The sequence below is a fragment of the Heterocephalus glaber genome, unplaced genomic scaffold (assembly GCF_053883595.1).
Source record: "Heterocephalus glaber isolate CG9 unplaced genomic scaffold, H.glaber_assembly_v1.0 deba00000071, whole genome shotgun sequence".
NCBI classification, from domain to species: Eukaryota; Metazoa; Chordata; class Mammalia; order Rodentia; family Bathyergidae; genus Heterocephalus; species Heterocephalus glaber.
Genome location: NW_028258137.1, coordinates 18,743,434 through 18,759,898, shown reverse-complemented (window position 1 = coordinate 18,759,898; position 16,465 = coordinate 18,743,434). Strand labels below are relative to the sequence as shown.

Below are 16,465 nucleotides of genomic sequence, written 5' to 3'. Positions count from 1 at the left end.
TGAAAGAAGTCAAACATAAAAAAAATCACAAAGTATATGATTCTATTTACATGTGATGTGCAGAATAGGCAAATGTGGTTGCCTAGGGCTAGGGAGGTAGGGAAAGGATGGGGTGTGACTCCCAGTGGATAGGGATTTCTTTTTTGGGAAAATGAGTATGTTCTAAAATTGATTATGGTGATGGTTACACAACTCTGTGAACATAATAAAAACCACTGAATTGTACATATTAAAATAGTAAATCATATGGTATATTAATTATATCTCAATAAAGGTTTAAAAAAAAGAGTTGTGGTGAGACAACCTAAATCTCACTGAGCATCTGCAGAGCTCTCTTTTACTCCTACTTTACACCACTGGGGGCTGAATGCTGTGGATGCTTTTTTTTTTTTGGTACCAGGGATCGAACTTGGGACCTTGCACTTGCGAGGCAGGAGCTGGAACTACTGAGCTAAATCCCCAGCCCTGTGGATGTTTTTTCATATAAGGCAACAACAATCATTAACCTTCCTCAGCTCATCTATTCACATTCGTAAGTAAACTGTCTACTTTGCTACAAGACAACCTAGGTTATCAATACTATTGAAAAGAAGAAAGCCATCAATCATATTAAGCCACTTGTATCAGATTTTAAAATAATCAGAGAGCATTACCCTTGTAAAAAATTTTTAAGAGGGGCAAATAAGCTAGATGTGGTTGTGCATGCCTATAACCCCAGAACATGGAAAGCTGGGGCAGGAGGATGACTGCAAATTTGGGCCCAGACTGGGCAACCTTAATGAGACCCCTGTTTCAAAATTTAAAAAAAAAAAAAAAGGAAGGGCTGGGAATGTAGCTCAGTGTAAAGGCTTTAGATTGAATTCCCCTAATGGATCACAGCACTTTGGGAGGCTAAGGCAGGAGGATCACAAATTTGAGTGCCACTGGGGCAACTTAGTGAGAACTTGTCTCAAAATTTTAAAAAAGGGACTGAAGATATAGTACAGTGGTGGAGTACTCTTGAGTTCAATCCTCAGTGCCTCACACACATGAGCACAAAAAGGACCATAAAAAATAAGATGGACTGATAGAGGGATGGTAGATGAACATGTGATAAAATATAGCAAAATGTTAATTGCAGAAGTTAGATGGTAAATGTATGGTGCTTGTACAATTCTTTCAACCTTTCTGAATATTTAAAATGTGTTGGTGGTAGGGGGGAAGACAAAGAGATGTTTGCTCAAGAGAGGAAAAGTCCTTCTCCAACAAAATCTTGTACCTCTGATTCTGACAGATGAGGAAAGAAAATAAATTCCATAAAAAAGGAGGTAGGGTCCATTTGAGTAAACCTGATCTAACTACTTAGATACATATAAAATGAGTGATTATATATGTCACATGTGAGACAAGACAGCCTCTAGGGGGCATGAAGAGAAAGATTACAAATTGTAAAATGGTGTTCTCAGCCTTAGAAGCAGTGCTGGAAAAGCCACCCAATGAGCTAATCTAGGCTTTTGAATCCTAACCCTTTTACATGTGGTTAAGGCGGGACATGACAAACACAGAGTAACTAACAGCCCAATTGATACAAGAAATCATAAATATATAAGGACTCCTAACACTGTGTCCTGTTCTCCTTAAAGGTGATGAGCTGGTTGAGAGATCAGTAGAGGTGCTCAGAGTGTGCAGATTTGGGATGCTAAAGAAAACCTGCCCCTTAAAGATGAGGCTCAGTTCTGGACTCAGTGCCTCTTTTCCTATTAAGGATGACAAGAGAGTCCTGGTTCAAAAGTGTCTCCTTCTTACACAAATGTCCCATAAACAAGGGGGCAAGAGATGCCTGTAGGAATGAGGGTAGAGGTTAGGGATATAGCTATTCTTTTCAGAACTTTCTTCCCCAGAGACTGCTCAGGGGCTTGTTCCTGCACAACTATCCCAGCATGAGGAGAGCCTGCAGTCACAGGTAAGTGTGGAGGGCCTATGGTACTCTGAAGGACAACCTGGCTTCTTATTAGATTGGATACAAGAAATGTGGTAGCCTTAAAAGTCACCCCCATCCCATCCCAAAGGGCATCTCTTTTCCATAATGGTCCCTGTCCCCCATAGGAACTCCTTTCAAGTCAAGATCTAGAGCTACAACCACCTTGTGCTAAGACAAGATCTTAACTCAGAGCCAAGTTGCCCAGCCTTTCAGATCAGGATCTCCCCTTCATGTCTCCTAAATCTGCTCCCATTCACCAACCTTCCAGATCAGGATCCTCCTCAACACACACCCCTCTCCTTGCTCCAAAGTCTGCACTCCCTAAACCCCCGCCCTGAGATATGAAGACTCTTATTCTGTCAAAGAGGTGCACCCTAACCTCTAAGGCCCGGTCCTCCAAATTCTCAGAGCTAGAGCACCTCAACCCTCAAGGCAGCGCGTTCTTCCAACTCTTCAGAGCTAGTCCCACACAGCCTTCAAATTTGGGGTCACCCTCCAATCCCCATAATCCAGAATGAAATCCCTAACCCTGCCATGGTAATCCTGGGCTCCAGCCTCGCCCCCGTCCCCGCCACGCCACGCCACGCCACGCCACGCCACGCCACGCCATGCCATTTTAGTGGTTTTGGAGTTCCCGTACAGGTCTGTCTTCATACCATGTTGCCACTTCTGCGGCAGGGAGCAGGCGCGCTAGCTGGGCACTAACGGATCCCGGGGAGATGAGGGGCGCCTGCTGAGGGGTGGGGCCTGGCGGTGTGGGTGGGGCCGGTCAAGAGCTGGGCCTGGCGCGTGGGACTATCTCGAGGGCCCGAGGGCCCGTGTCAGGTGAGCGGTGGGCGGGGATGGCGGAGCAATGGGATCTGGACGAGGAGGGCCGCCGCCGCCTGGGGGCGCTGACCCAGGAGCATCCGGGTAGGGCCAGGCTGGGAGGACCTGGGGGGGGTTAGAGGCCGGGAGGAGGAAGCTGAGGTGGAAGCTGAGGTGGAAGCTGAGGTGGAAGCTGAGGTGGAAGCTGGGGGGGGGGGGGGGGATCTCGCCGTAGAGGCGTAGGAACCGCAGAGGAGCCGTCTCTGAAGCGGAGAAGGGGAAACATGCAAAATAGTTACAGTGAAATGAAAGTGGAGGAACTGAAGTAACAGCAGAGGGCGAGGAATTGAGGGAGTGTGACGTAGAGAAGACAGGAGATTAAACAGGCGAGAGGGACCCTGTGGCAGGTGACAGAATTGGACAGAGGAAAGAAGTATGAACTACTAGACGGAAAGTGAGCCCTCAGAGGGACATTGGTGGGAGACGGGTAGTGTTGAGAAGAGCAGTTGTGTTTGGGGGCGGAGGGTGTGCTGTTGAGGTACAAAGAGTGTTCGTTTTTTGTTTGTGTTGTGAGACAGAGTCTCCCTATGTAGTTCAGACTGGCTTTGAACTCACTATGTGGTTCAGCCTGACCTCGAATTGATATAGGGGGAAGAGATGTAACTCCCAAACCTGCTAGATATCCAAAACTCGAGTACGTGTTCTCTAAAATCGAAGAATGAATTCTAGGAACAATGGAGGTTAAGAGTAGGAAAAATTTTTTGAGATAAAGAAAGCTTCTGTCTAAGAGAGACAGAAGGGGGACCAGAAAGTGGGTTGCCCGCCCACCCCACTTTTGAAAGATGTTTTATAAAGCAAACCCATGTGGTGAGGCGGGTACAAAGTGGGACAAAACTATAAGACCCAATGGAAATTTATGAGGTGGGGCAAAAGATACAAGTACAGTCACCCAGGTAATATTGATTAAATGGGGGTCAAATGGGGGAGCAAGTCCCGTAGAAAGTGTACAAGGATTTTCAGTGAGGGTGGGTCAGGGATATTTCATGGAAAGGCAGGGTTAAAGGTTGGCTCCCAACCCGGGTGATTGATACCTGTTTAGAATAGCAATCACGGCTATTCATTCTACATGGGTGTGGTAGTTTCCTCTCCTTTTACAATGCTGGCCTTCAGTGAAGGTGTCTTCACTGTCCTCCATGTTGGCTCCTTGTGGGCTGGCCCTGTCTAACTGCCTACAAGATATCTAATTAACTAACCTAACTGCAATAGAACTCCTGCCTCAGCCTCCTGAGTGCTGAGATTACAAATGTGCACCACCACACTCCAGCAAGAACATTATTTTTGGCAGGTTTGGAAACTTCCTATCTAGGAGTGCTTTTGCTGGTTGGGGTGAAATGGAAAAGGACTCCTCTCCATCGTCAGTTTATTCATTACCAACTTCCTATTGTCTATTCTTAAGAACTTCAAGATCTTGACCTTCTGTTTGATCTATCTGGATGTGTAGCTCCCTTTTGTAAGATGGCTCAGAAAAGGGCCTGATTGATTAGCAACAGATCTCTCAGGTGATTAGGTCAGTTCCCCAGCCTTGCCTTCATCCTAGAGATAATACTGGCTGAGTGACTATTGACTCTGCGTTTGACTCCTCGTTTGGCTCACTTGTTTTCTGACTAAGGAATAAGAAGGTTAAAAAAATTATCAGCATTCCTGATTCATCTGTTACCCACCCTAAATTATCACCAGGTCCTGCTTCAAGTGCTTTAGCTGCATGTATTATTTAATCTCCACAGCAAGCTTATCAGGCAGATGCTTTCTCATTTTACAAATGATTAAATTTAGGGTTAGATTGTTGCCCAAAGTCACAGAGGGTGCAACCAGCATTTATTAACATGGGACTTTGATTTCAGAGCCTGTGCTGTAACCATAATCAGAAGTTACCTTCTTGCTTCCTCTTCTTTTCATTTGTGGGATATGAAATAACTTCGTTTTTTATTTGTAATTTTACTTAAAAATTATTATTTAAAAAATCAAACTTGAGGTCCGGGGATTTAGCTCAGTGGTTCCGCCGTGTGCCTCAAAGCACAAGGTCCCAAGTTTGATCCCTGGTACCAAAGATAAAAAAAAATCAAACGTGTGTGCTAATAACAGCCAAATATTGCATGGATGAATAAAGAGGGTACTAATTTTTTCTTCCTTCTGTAACCATCCCTAGCATAGATAACTAAAGATAATAATTTGATGTGTGTATAGATATAGATATTTCAGGTATATTTTTTCTTTTCCCAAACTCTTTGAACTCTCCTATTTTACAAGTCAATCAAGAAAAACTTCATTGGTTTGATTCACTTCTATGATTTTCCTGCCTTTTAAAAAATATTGATTCACTTTGATATATGAATCAGGGAGGGGAGACAGGTGTGATTGTGCAGGCCTGTGGTCCCAGCGACTGGGGAGGCTTGAGGTCACTGAGTATGAGACCAGCCTGGGCAACATAGCATGACCTAGTCTCAAAACAAAACAAAAAACAGTAACAATGGGAGGGGGGAGGGACCCCTTTTATTCTCCAACTAGACCAATATATGGCAGGGTTTTTTTCACTTGACCTTGTATTTATTTGTTTTCCTTATTTATATTTTAGCCATTTAAATGACAAAAATTATTCATACTTATTTTTTTTTTTTTTGAGACAGGGTCTCACTATGTAGTTCAGGCTGGTCTTGAGCTCACTATGTAGCCCTGGCTGGTCTCAAATGTGGCAGTCCTCCTGCCTCAGCCTTACGAGTGCTGGACTACAGGCCTGTGCCACCGTATCTGCCTATTCATGCTTATTCTGACAATTCATACAATACAGAAGTGTCTAAAGTAAAAGAATATGCTCCCTCCTCCTATACCTTTGGCATCACTATAAAAACATACACAGCCACCTTTTAAAATAAAGGAATAAGAGCATAGAAATTATTTGGCAGTTCGTTTGTTTTGTTTTTCGAGACAGAATCTCACTCTGGAATTCATACTGGCCTTAAGCTCACTGTGTAGCCCAGGCTGGCCTCAAACTTGCGGTGATCCTCTTGTTTCAACTTCCAGAGTGCTGGGATTACAGGTGTGTACCACCATGCCTGGCTATTTAGCAATGTGCCTTTTTTATTTTTTTATTTTTTTGAGGCAGTGTTTCACTATGTAGTTCAGGCTGCCTTGAACTCACTGTGTAGCTCATGCTAGCCTCAAACTTGCAGCAATCCTCCTGCCTCAGCCTCCCAAGTGCTGGTGAATGACACCACGCTGGGCCTTGGCAACTTACTTTTTTAACTTACCAGTAAAACAGATATTTTTCCATTAAATGAATGTGCTGGCATAAGCATTGTAAAATTCTTCTGTAAGAAATCACAGTGGTCACCTTTGGAAGAGAGACTTTCACTTTCACTCTGTATTTTTCTATACTGTTGAAATTTTCTGATTGTGTGATTAGTGTTACTTTTTTAATGTACAAAGGGATAGTATATTTATGAACACTTTTTTGTTTGTTTTTTGTTATATCTCTTTGTCTTAAAATTCAAATAAATGTTTACGTTCTCCTTTATCATACGAAAAATTCATCTTAAGGTAGTGAAGGGTTTTGTTGGGGTTTTTTTTTGATAATTCGTGTTTTTGTTGTCTTATTGATGAACTCTTTCCCTACACTCATATAATAGGCTCCTTTCTTTTGTCCCCTAAAAATTCTGCCGTTCTGCTTCTCATGTTAAGTCCATTCTATCTGGAATTTATTTTTATATATGATGTGTTTTGGATATGATTGTATTTTTTCTCTTGTGTGGGTTTTTGTTTTGTTTTTCTCTTTTGATTCTGGGTTTCAAACCTAGGGCCTCAGACATGCTAGGAAAGTACTCTACCACCGAGCTATACTTCCAGCTTAATACATGTTTTGGTAACCAGTAAAGTCAGTGCCTTCCCTCCTTCACTTCACTTTCTTTCTTCAAATTTATCAGGGCTGGCGCGGGTCCGAGCGCCATTACCGCCAGGGGGCGCGTCCGCTTGGCGTCTGGGTCACGGCGTAGCGACCCAGCTTCCGTGAGGGAGGTGGAGGTGCAAACATAAAATCAGACAGATTCTCCATCTGCTAATCCTGTGTCGCCAATGAGTTTGAATAACCCAACAAATGCACCAAGATATAGAGCTGTGATACCCGATCGTATCTTTGTAGGAGGAATTGACTTGAAGACAAAAATGATTTAAGAAATAATTTTTCCCAGAATGGGTCTGTAAAAGAAATGAAGATTGTAAATAACAAAGCTGGAGTGTCTAAAGGGTCTGGTTTTGTCACTTTTGAAACATAAGAAGATATACAAAAAATTTTACAAGAGGCTGAAAAACTTAATTATAAAGACAAGAAACTGAACATTGGTCTAGCAATAAGAAATAAGTAGAGATCTCTTGTTCTAGTGTAATGCCAGCTGCTGGAACGATGTTTATCTAACCACTTCAACTGGATATCCTTACACTCACCATGACAGCGTAGCTTATTTTTATACTCCAGAGGTAACTTCTGTCCCACTACCTTGTCCTTCACCTTCCATGTCTAGTTCTTCTGTGATGGTAGCTCAGCCCGTTTATCAGCAACGTGCATATCACTTACCAGGACAATGACGGTGGCGTGTTCCTCAGTTTCCTGCTTCTACTCCATTTTTATACCTTCAACCTTCTGAGGTAATTTATCAACGCGTGGAGATTGCACAAGATGGTGGATATATCGCTCCTCCACCGTCTCTGATGGAAGCTTCCGTCCCCGAGACAGTGCAGGAAGACAACTGGGTGGCTCTAGTCCAACTTGATTTATTTCTTGTCCAGTGATCCTTGAGTGACCAAGATCCTGCTCCAGGGAGCTGGCTAGAAACTGTCCATTGTGAAATTTAGGATTTAATCAGTGTCTTGGCATACTTATTTATCCCACTGAAAGCTCTCTAAATTTTATGAAATTTGCTTTTTCAGCTGTTTTAGAAAAATTATTTAGTGGCATGTTTGGTTTTTTTGTTTGTTTGTTTTTTGGTACCTGGGATCAAACTCGGTACCTTGCACTTGCAAGGCAGGCGACAAGAACCTCTGAGCTAAATCCCCAGCCCGGCATGTTGTTTTTGTATGTCTTAATCTAACTGCAGTATCATTTTTTACATGTTTTATTCATTCTTAAATAAAAACCACATTGGGAATAGCGAGGTGTCTTTCATTTTCTCTGCTTTGAGTTCTTCTCATGTTTTAGATACTATGTTTCATATTCTTTTTTATTTTAATATTTAGTATAAGAATCATTTCTAATTCTAATAGAATTTTTAATACTTCTGTAACTTTTAGAGCATAGTATGTTATTTAGCCTTAATGATTTTCTGTTACTGCTTTGCTACTTTGTCATTTAATATGCTTCTGTTTAATCTTTTTTTATTTGTTACTGCCAGTCCTATTTAATTTTGTTTTTGCCCTGGTTATTAGAATTTAAATAGTATTTATACTTCTATTACAGTATCTCTCAAATAAGAAATACCACACACATGTTCAATATATTTGCTTTTTCATTTGATTAATTTTACTGTATTAAGTTTTTCTCTAATGCTAGTGATAATACCAAAACCTACAGCATCATACATTTGGTACCAATTTTATGTAATATAGAGCTACCTCATAGAATTTTGATAAAAGAAGGACCCCTCTCTGACATGATCACATAACACTGACTGACATTTCACGGTATTAGGGTGCCTAAAATGTTTTCATCTTCCAACCTTTTCTTCTTATTTTTTTACCAGTATACTCAATTACATATGTGACTGTTAAAAGTACAATTGTTAAAAAATAAATAAAAGTACAATTGTTTTTATAAAATGCAAAATTATTTCTTACAAGAAGGAAAATGTTTATTTTCTCTTAAGAATTTTAGAATTGATTGGGCCAGGGATTTAGCTCAGTCGTTTTGCCTCCTGCTGCACAAGCGCAAGGACCCGAGTTTGATCCCCGGTACCAAAAAAAAAAAGAAAAAGAATTTTAGAATTGACCAGGTGTGGTGGAACATAACTGTAATCCCAGCACTCCAGAGGCTGAGGCAGGAGGATTGCTACGAGTTTGAGGCCAGCCTGAACTACATAGTGAGACCCTGTCTCAAAAAAAAAGAAAAGGGGCTGGGGATTTAGCTCAGTGGTTCTGCCACCTGCCTGGCAAGTGCAAGGTCCTTAGTTCAATCCCTGGTACCAAAAAAAGAAAAGAAAAGAAAAAGAAGAGAATTTTAGAATTGGCTTGTGAATTTCCATCAAAGTATTTTAAGGAGGGATATGATGGCAAGTTTGAGCCTAACCTGGGCAACTTAGAGACTTAACAAGACCTTGTTTCTAAATAAATAAATGGGACCAGGGTTTTAGCTCAGTGGCACCTTGCCTGCCTCACAAGCATAAGGTCCTGAGTTCGATTCCTGGTACCCCCCCACACAAAATAAAATAAATAAATGGCCATGGATATAGCTCAAGGCCCTGGATTCAATCCCAAGCCGAAGAAGAAGAAGAAGAAGAAGAGGAGGAGGAGGAGGAAGAGGAAAAGGAAGAGGAAGAGGAAGAAGAGGGGGAGGAGGAGGTGGCCCATAACAGTTGTGTAAACTAAGACGATGGTAATGGAGATGAAAAAGTGACAGAGGGCTGGGGATTTACCTCAGTGGTGCCGCTGTCTGCCTCTCAAGCACAAAGTCCTGAGTTCTATCCCCGGTACCACAAAAAAAAAAAAAAAAAAGTGACAGAGTGTATTTTGGGGGCCAAAAGGAGAATATTTATGAAAGGATTGGATATGAGGAATAAGGAAAAGGAAACACTCAAAAGATAACACAGTCTTAAATATTGGTGAGCGGGTAATGATGCCGTTTATTGAAAGAGTATAGACTATGATGATACCTGTTTTGAGAATATTAAGTTTAAAATGCCTGCAGATATCTAAGTGTCAGAACTTAGTAGGCAGTTGTACATGAGTCTGGAACTCAGAGTAGAGGTCACAGAGATGTAAATTTTGGAGACTTTAGCAGATAGTGTGTGTTTAAAGCCATGGGACTAGATGAATTTACCTAAGGAGAGAATGTGGATAGAGAAAGGAGTAAGTCTTAAGATTCAACTTTGGAATATTTCTATGTTTAGAGGTTGAGTCGAGGAAGAGGAATGTGGTGTCTTGGAATTTAAAAGGTGGTATATCATGAGAGTCATGGTCAACTGCGGCTAATGCTGTTAACAGGCTAAGCATGTTAATGCAGAAAAGTGGTAAAAGGGACTCATTGGTAACCTTGACAAAGGGAGTTCTGGGAGAATGAGGATGGTGGGGGACAAGACTGGAGTGGGATGAGAAAGGAATGATATGTGAGGGAGAGGAGATAGTGAGAATTTTTGCTGAATAACTTGGCTAGAAAGGAAAATACAGAAATAGAATGATACCTGGAGAGTATGATGTGGGTTAACAATGGGGTTTTTTTCCTCTCTAAAGACTGTATTAGAGCACGTGTTTAGTAGAGAAGGGGAAATACATAATTATGAACTTTTGGCTGTTAAAATAATTTATTATATGAGTAATATAGTTATACAGTGAAAAGTGTAAGTCTTACTCCACTTTCCCCCAGTCCACAGACCTCATGCCTCTTAAGGACAAATACTGTTACCAATATCTTGGATAGCTTTCCAGAAACATTCCCTATGTATATAAGTATATGTCATTTATTTTATTTTTGCTTTTTATTTATTTTTTGTAGTACTAGGGACTGAACCCAGGGCATTTGCACTGAGCTACATCCCAGTGCTTTTTAAAATTTTTCTTTTAGAGACAGGGTCTTGATAAGTCACTAACTTGCCCAGGTTTGGTTTCAATTTGCTATCTTCCTCAGTCTCCCAAAATACTGAGATTACAGGTATATGCCATTACATCTAACTATTTAATAATTGTGTTATGACCATTTTTAAATATATACAAGAGTTCAGCTAACAGAATAATGAACTCCCATCACCCTATGTCAACAGATATCCTTAATTCATGGCTAATCTTTCATACATACCTTATCCTCCATTTACCTCCAATTCCTTGTACTAATTACTTTGAAGGAAATCCCAGGTATATAATTTCAACTATACATATTTTAACATGTATTTTCAAAACATAAGAATTCTTTGAAAAATAATCACATGTACAACCTAAAAATATTTAACAGTAATTTTAATATCATCAGATATTCAACCAGTGTTCTCATTTCCCCAATTGTCCTATAAAATTTTTCTTTTTTAAAAAAATCAGGATCCCATGTAAGAGTCACATATGGCAGGGCCGGGGATTTAGCTCAGTGGTTCCTCCGCCTGCCTTGCAAGCACAAGGTCCCGAGTTCAATCCCTGGTACCAAAAAAAAAAAACCCAAAAGATTCATACATGGCAATTGATTGATATATGCCTTAAGTCTTATTTGATTTATAGATTCCCACTTCTTTTTGCCTTGCATTTTTTTATTGTATTTGAAGAAACTGGGTCATTTGTCATGAAAATTTCACTACAATCTAGATTTGCTCACTGTATCATTAAAATGTTTAGTATTTTCCTCTGTTCCCTGTATTTCCTGTGTATTGGTAGTTAGATGAGGCTTAATCTGATTCAGGTTTGATGTGTTTGTGTGTTTTCTTTTTTGACTATACAACTTCATGAGTAATGGTGTACACTTCTGTTAGGAAGTATATAATGCATGGTGCCCTTTCTTTTTGTTATAGCCATTGAATATAATTACCTGGGTTCATTAATTTGTTAGGGGTTACAAAATGGTAATTTTCTAATTCTATTTTTCATTCTTCTTAATTAACTGTAATAATGCTATAATAACAAATGTCTTCACATCAACTATTTTATAATCCTGAGGTACAGTTTGTACAAGAAAGGCAGAATTGATTGCACCATATTTTCCAGTTTTCAGAGTGCTTGCTTTTAACATCATTCAAAGGTGACTAAGGGGGCTGTTTTGTTTTCTCAGAATTATTATAAAACATTGACTCAAATATATTTGGTGTGTTCCATTCCATTACTAGCTTGCTTACTTTTTTTTTTTGTCACGCTGGGGGTGAAACCCATGGGTTTGTGCATACTAGGCAAGCACTGTACCTCTTACCCCTAATTGCAGTTGTTATCATAATTGATGTTCAACTTATCCCAATTTTGGTTAGTGAGAGATCTTTATAGATGACTCCTGAGGCCTTTTTTTTTTTTTTGGTACCGGGGATTGAACTCGGGACCTTGCGCTTTCAAGGCAGACACAGTGCCACTGAGCTAAATCCCCGGCCCTATTCACTTGAAACTCTTTCATCATTATTATTTATAAGCTTTGTTAAAGGTTATTAGTTCAATTTTCAAATGAGCTATAGATGGCTTTCTATAGAGAGATTACTTGATTTGTTGATTTCATACTGACATTTGTAAATTGGGAGATTATTCTGATCTGTTTTTTTGTTTTTTCCTGTGGGGCTAGGGATGGAACCCAACGCTTTGCATATGCCAGGTAAGTGCTTTACTAATGAGCTATACCCCAGCCATATTGTTATTTTTTTTTTTTTTTTTGGTACCAGAGATCGAACTCGGAACCTTGCGCTTGCTAGGCGGATGCCAGAACCACTAAGCTAAATCCCTGGCCCCATGTTTTTCTATGATGCATATCTATGATATGCAATATTTGATTTGATCTCTGATCTGTTTGTCTTTACTCTTTGTGAATGCCAGAACCAAATACATCATTTCTTAATGTTCACTTTTTTTTTTTTTTTGGTGCCGGGGATCCAACTCGGGACCTTGTGCTTGCGAGGCAGGCGCCGGAACCACTGAGCTAAATCCCCAGGCCAAATACATCATTTCTTAAGACCTGCACTTCATGTGAATTATAAAAGAATGTCTCTGTGAAGGTTTATCATTTGAATGATAATTCTGGTTCTCTTTAAAAATATTAGGTCTGGGGCCAGAGATGTAGCTCAGCGGTACAGTGCCTGCATGGCAAGCTTGAGGTCCTGAGTTTGATCCCCGGTATGAAAAAAAAAAAAATTAGATCTGTTCTTCATGTGCAGCATAGTACATACCTTTTATATCACACATTATGTGATAGGTTGTGAAGCTGTGGTAATACCTTAGGGAAGTTTAAAGCCTTAATTATGTCCTGTGAAAAACAACTTCCAAGAAATAACATTCCTGATGAGAAGACAACAATTCTTATTCTAAAAATTCACTAATGCTTAGATCCATGCTTAGAAGTGCTCAGAAACTTGTCACTTTCTCCCCACCTCACCTATTTTTTTTTTTTTAAGACAATCTCGCTAGGGGAAAGGATAGAAGGGAATGGGATTAATATGAGAAAATGGAAAAATAGGAACAAAATCTTTGTAAATAGGGAGGAATGGAGGGGTTGAAGGGAGGGCTGGGCAAGGCTGAAAAATAAGAACCAAGAGAGACTATGTAAAGGTGCAAATTTCCAATGATGAATGTCATTATATTGTATACCTAAAATGTACCAATGATTAGAATGAATAATCGATAATGCAAAATAGGAAGAAAAGGTCCAAAGGGTTAGGGGTAGTGGGAGGGGCAGGGGAAAGGAAAGAAGGGAAAGGAAAAATGATGAGAAATGGAAAAAATGGAAATAAAGTCTTTGTAAATAGGCAAGGGTGGAGGGGGTGAAAGGAGGGCTAGGAATGGGGAAAAAATAAGAACCAAGATGCATCATGTAAAGGTACAATTCCCAATGAGAAAAGTAATTGTGTTGTATACCTACAATGTACCAATAAAAGAATTTAACAACAACAACAAAAAAGACAGAATCTAACCAAATTACCCAGGCTGGCTTTGAAGTTTCAATCCTCCTGCCTCAGCCTTCAGCATTGGTGAGATTACAGGTATACACCACCATGCCTGGCTTTAAAAACTCACCATTTAAAAGTATATGATTTTCTAGGCTTGGTGACATGCACTTGTAATCTCAGCATTCGGAAGGGTGAAGCAGGAGGATTACCATGGGTTCAAGGCCAGCCTGAGCTACAAAGACCTCATTTTTTTTTTTTTTTGGTACCAAGGATCGAACTTGGGTCCTTCTTCTTGCCAGGCAGGCAGTGAAACCACTGAGCTAAATCCCTGGCCCAAGACCTCCTCTTGAAACAAACAAACAAACAAAACCCACAAGAAATATATGACTCATATGACTCAAGGTCGTTTAGTATGGACACTGCTTCTTTAACAACCAAATTCAGTTCCTGTGACTAGGTCATTCAATGAATTGGTCACTAAATGAGGAATTGTATTGACATTATAATATTCAGAACAAAAAAATGGTCAAAGGAAACTCCAACTTGATGACTTTGCTTTTGTTTTCATAACTCTTACATGCAATACTGTAATGTCTAACAGAACATAAAGCTATAGTACTGTACAGTATAATCAGCAAAAATTACAGTACTATATAAATAAGCTATACTGTACAAAAAAGACATTGAGGCTCTATAAACAAGATATACAGAGCTGTACCCCAAAAAGGCAAGTCGTAAGTCCAAGTGGTGGGTCATAAGATTGAACAGAGCACCTCAATCATAAGGCTGAACAGTCATTAAACAGGTCATTAAATGAGGAGTATCTGTACATTCACAATGTTGTGCAACCATCACCACCACCTAGTTCTAGAACATTTTCATCAATCCATTAGACTGTCACTCCTCATTTTTCACTTTCCTCAGCCCCTGGCAACCATTAATCTGCTTTCTCTCTCTATAAATTAGCTTCTCCTGGATATTTCATATGAATGGAATAATACATAGCCTTTTTTGTCTGGCTTCTTTGATGTAGCATGATCTTTTGAAGGTTCATCTATATTTTAGCATGTATCAATAATTCATTTCTTCTTAAAAGACTTTGTTCTTTATAGCATTTTTTGATTTACAATAAAATTACACATAAAATACAGAGTTCCCATGTGTCTTTAGTTACTTTTGGCATTGCTGAGCCAAAACACCCAACACCCAAAGTTAAAGGAGGAAAAGTTTATTTTGCCTCATAGTCTGTAGAAGTTTCAGTCCATACTCAGTTGCCTGTTTTGTTGTTGTTGTTCATTTTGGTACTGGGGATCATACTTGGGATCTTTCGTTTGCGAGGCAGACGGCGAAACCACTGAGCTAAATCCCTGGCCCCGGTGTTGCCTATTTTTAAATTGGATTGATTTCTAATAGTTGAGTTTTAGGAGTTCTTTGTATATTTTGCATACCAGTCCTTTATAAGATAAGATATTTTGCAAATATATTTTCCTAGTGTATTATCTTTCTGTTACAGTAACACATACCTGAGGTAAATTAACCTATAAGGAGGAAGTTTTATTTTCACAGCTGGTTTCAGAGCTTTTAGTTCATGGTCACTTTGGGGGCTGTGCAGAGCAGTAAGTATATTATGGTGGAAATACATGGCTGAGGAGGCTATTCACGTCATGGTGGCCAGGAGGCAAAAAGAGACAAGACAGGAAGGGCCCAAGGTCCTAATATCCCCAAATTACTTCATCCCCTAGGCCCCAACTACTAAAGGTTCCACTACCTCCAATAGCACTATTGTCTGAGAGCCAAGCCTTTAACAAAGAGGCCTTTGGGGGATATTTCACTTACAAACCATAACACCCAATATGTGGCTTATTTTTTCATTCCTTATCAGTGTCTTTTATGGAACAGACATTTTAAATTTTAGGAAGTCCTCTTTTACAAGTTTTTCTTTCATGAATCATGCTTTTGGTGTTGTTTTAAAAACTCACCACCAAACCCAAGACGATTTAGATTTTGTGTTGTGTTATCTTTAAGAAGTTTTGCAGTTTTTTTGTTTTACATTTAAGTCTATAATCTACTTTATAATTTTTGTGAAAGTTATAAAGATTGTGTCTAAGTCCTTCCCCTCCTCAGTACTGGGAATTGAATCCAGGCCCCTGTGTATGCTGGGCCAGTATTCATTGTTTTAAAATTATCATCATCATCATCATCATCATCATTATTATAGCCATCCTAGTGGGTATGAAGTGATATTTTGTGGTTTTGATTTGCCTTTCCTTAGTGGCTAATGATGTTGAGCATCTTTTCATCATCATCAGCAGCAGCATCATTATCATTATAGACATCCTAGTGGGTATGAAGTGATATTTTGTGGTTTTTGATTTGCCTTTCCTTAATGGCTAATGATTTTGAGCATCTTTTCCTGAGCTTATTAGTCATTTGTGTATCTTCATTGAAGAATTAGCTATTCAAATCCTTTGTCCATGTTGTTGGTTGGGTTTTCATTGTTATTGTTGGGTTATAGATTTTTATGTATTAAGGATATGAATTTCTGATTAAATATATGATTTACATTTGACAAATTTGCCCATGTAGCCAACATCCCAATAAGGCATAGAACATTTTTATCCCAGAATGTTACCTCCTGGTTTTTCCAGTCAATATACCACCCTAGATTCAATTACACTTCTCATTTCTACCACCAAAGACTTGTTTGGCCTCCTTTTGAGTTTCCTACAACTAGAATCTTATAGTACATACTCTGTGTCTGGCCTCTTTCTCTCAGTGTGATGTTATATTGTATGTACAGGTAGTTTATTCTTGCATATTTCTGAGTAATATTCCATTGTATGACTATACTGCATTTTGTTTTTTTCCAAATATCTTAATATTTCAT

The 16,465-nt window shown here is 39.5% G+C and overlaps 2 protein-coding genes and 1 pseudogene across 9 annotated transcripts in view; 2 read left to right on the top strand and 1 right to left on the bottom strand.

The window, feature by feature from the left end:
- The window catches only part of Kctd19 (potassium channel tetramerization domain containing 19), a 37,054-nt gene extending 29,536 nt beyond the window's left edge, over window positions 1–7,518 (bottom strand). For 2 of the 4 annotated variants that reach the window (XM_004843235.4, XM_021256875.2), the window contains exon 1: window positions 2,489–2,579. In XM_004843235.4, the coding sequence (XP_004843292.2) occupies window positions 2,489–2,575 (87 nt within the window). In that variant the 5' untranslated portion in view covers window positions 2,576–2,579. Of the gene's footprint in view, window positions 1–2,488; window positions 2,580–7,391 lie in introns of those variants that run through there. The other 2 variants (XM_087205168.1, XM_087205179.1) reach the window with 2 other exon arrangements.
- Window positions 2,803–7,965, top strand: LOC106009258 (protein boule-like pseudogene; annotated as a pseudogene).
- Window positions 7,966–12,197: 4,232 nt separating this feature from the next.
- The window catches only part of Lrrc36 (leucine rich repeat containing 36), a 59,822-nt gene continuing 55,554 nt past the window's right edge, over window positions 12,198–16,465 (top strand). For 2 of the 5 annotated variants that reach the window (XM_013071653.3, XM_087205193.1), the window contains exon 1: window positions 12,199–12,293. In XM_013071653.3, the coding sequence (XP_012927107.3) occupies window positions 12,266–12,293 (28 nt within the window). In that variant the 5' untranslated portion in view covers window positions 12,199–12,265. Of the gene's footprint in view, window positions 12,294–16,465 lie in introns of all 5 variants that reach the window. The other 3 variants (XM_087205189.1, XR_002394331.2, XM_021256876.2) reach the window with 3 other exon arrangements.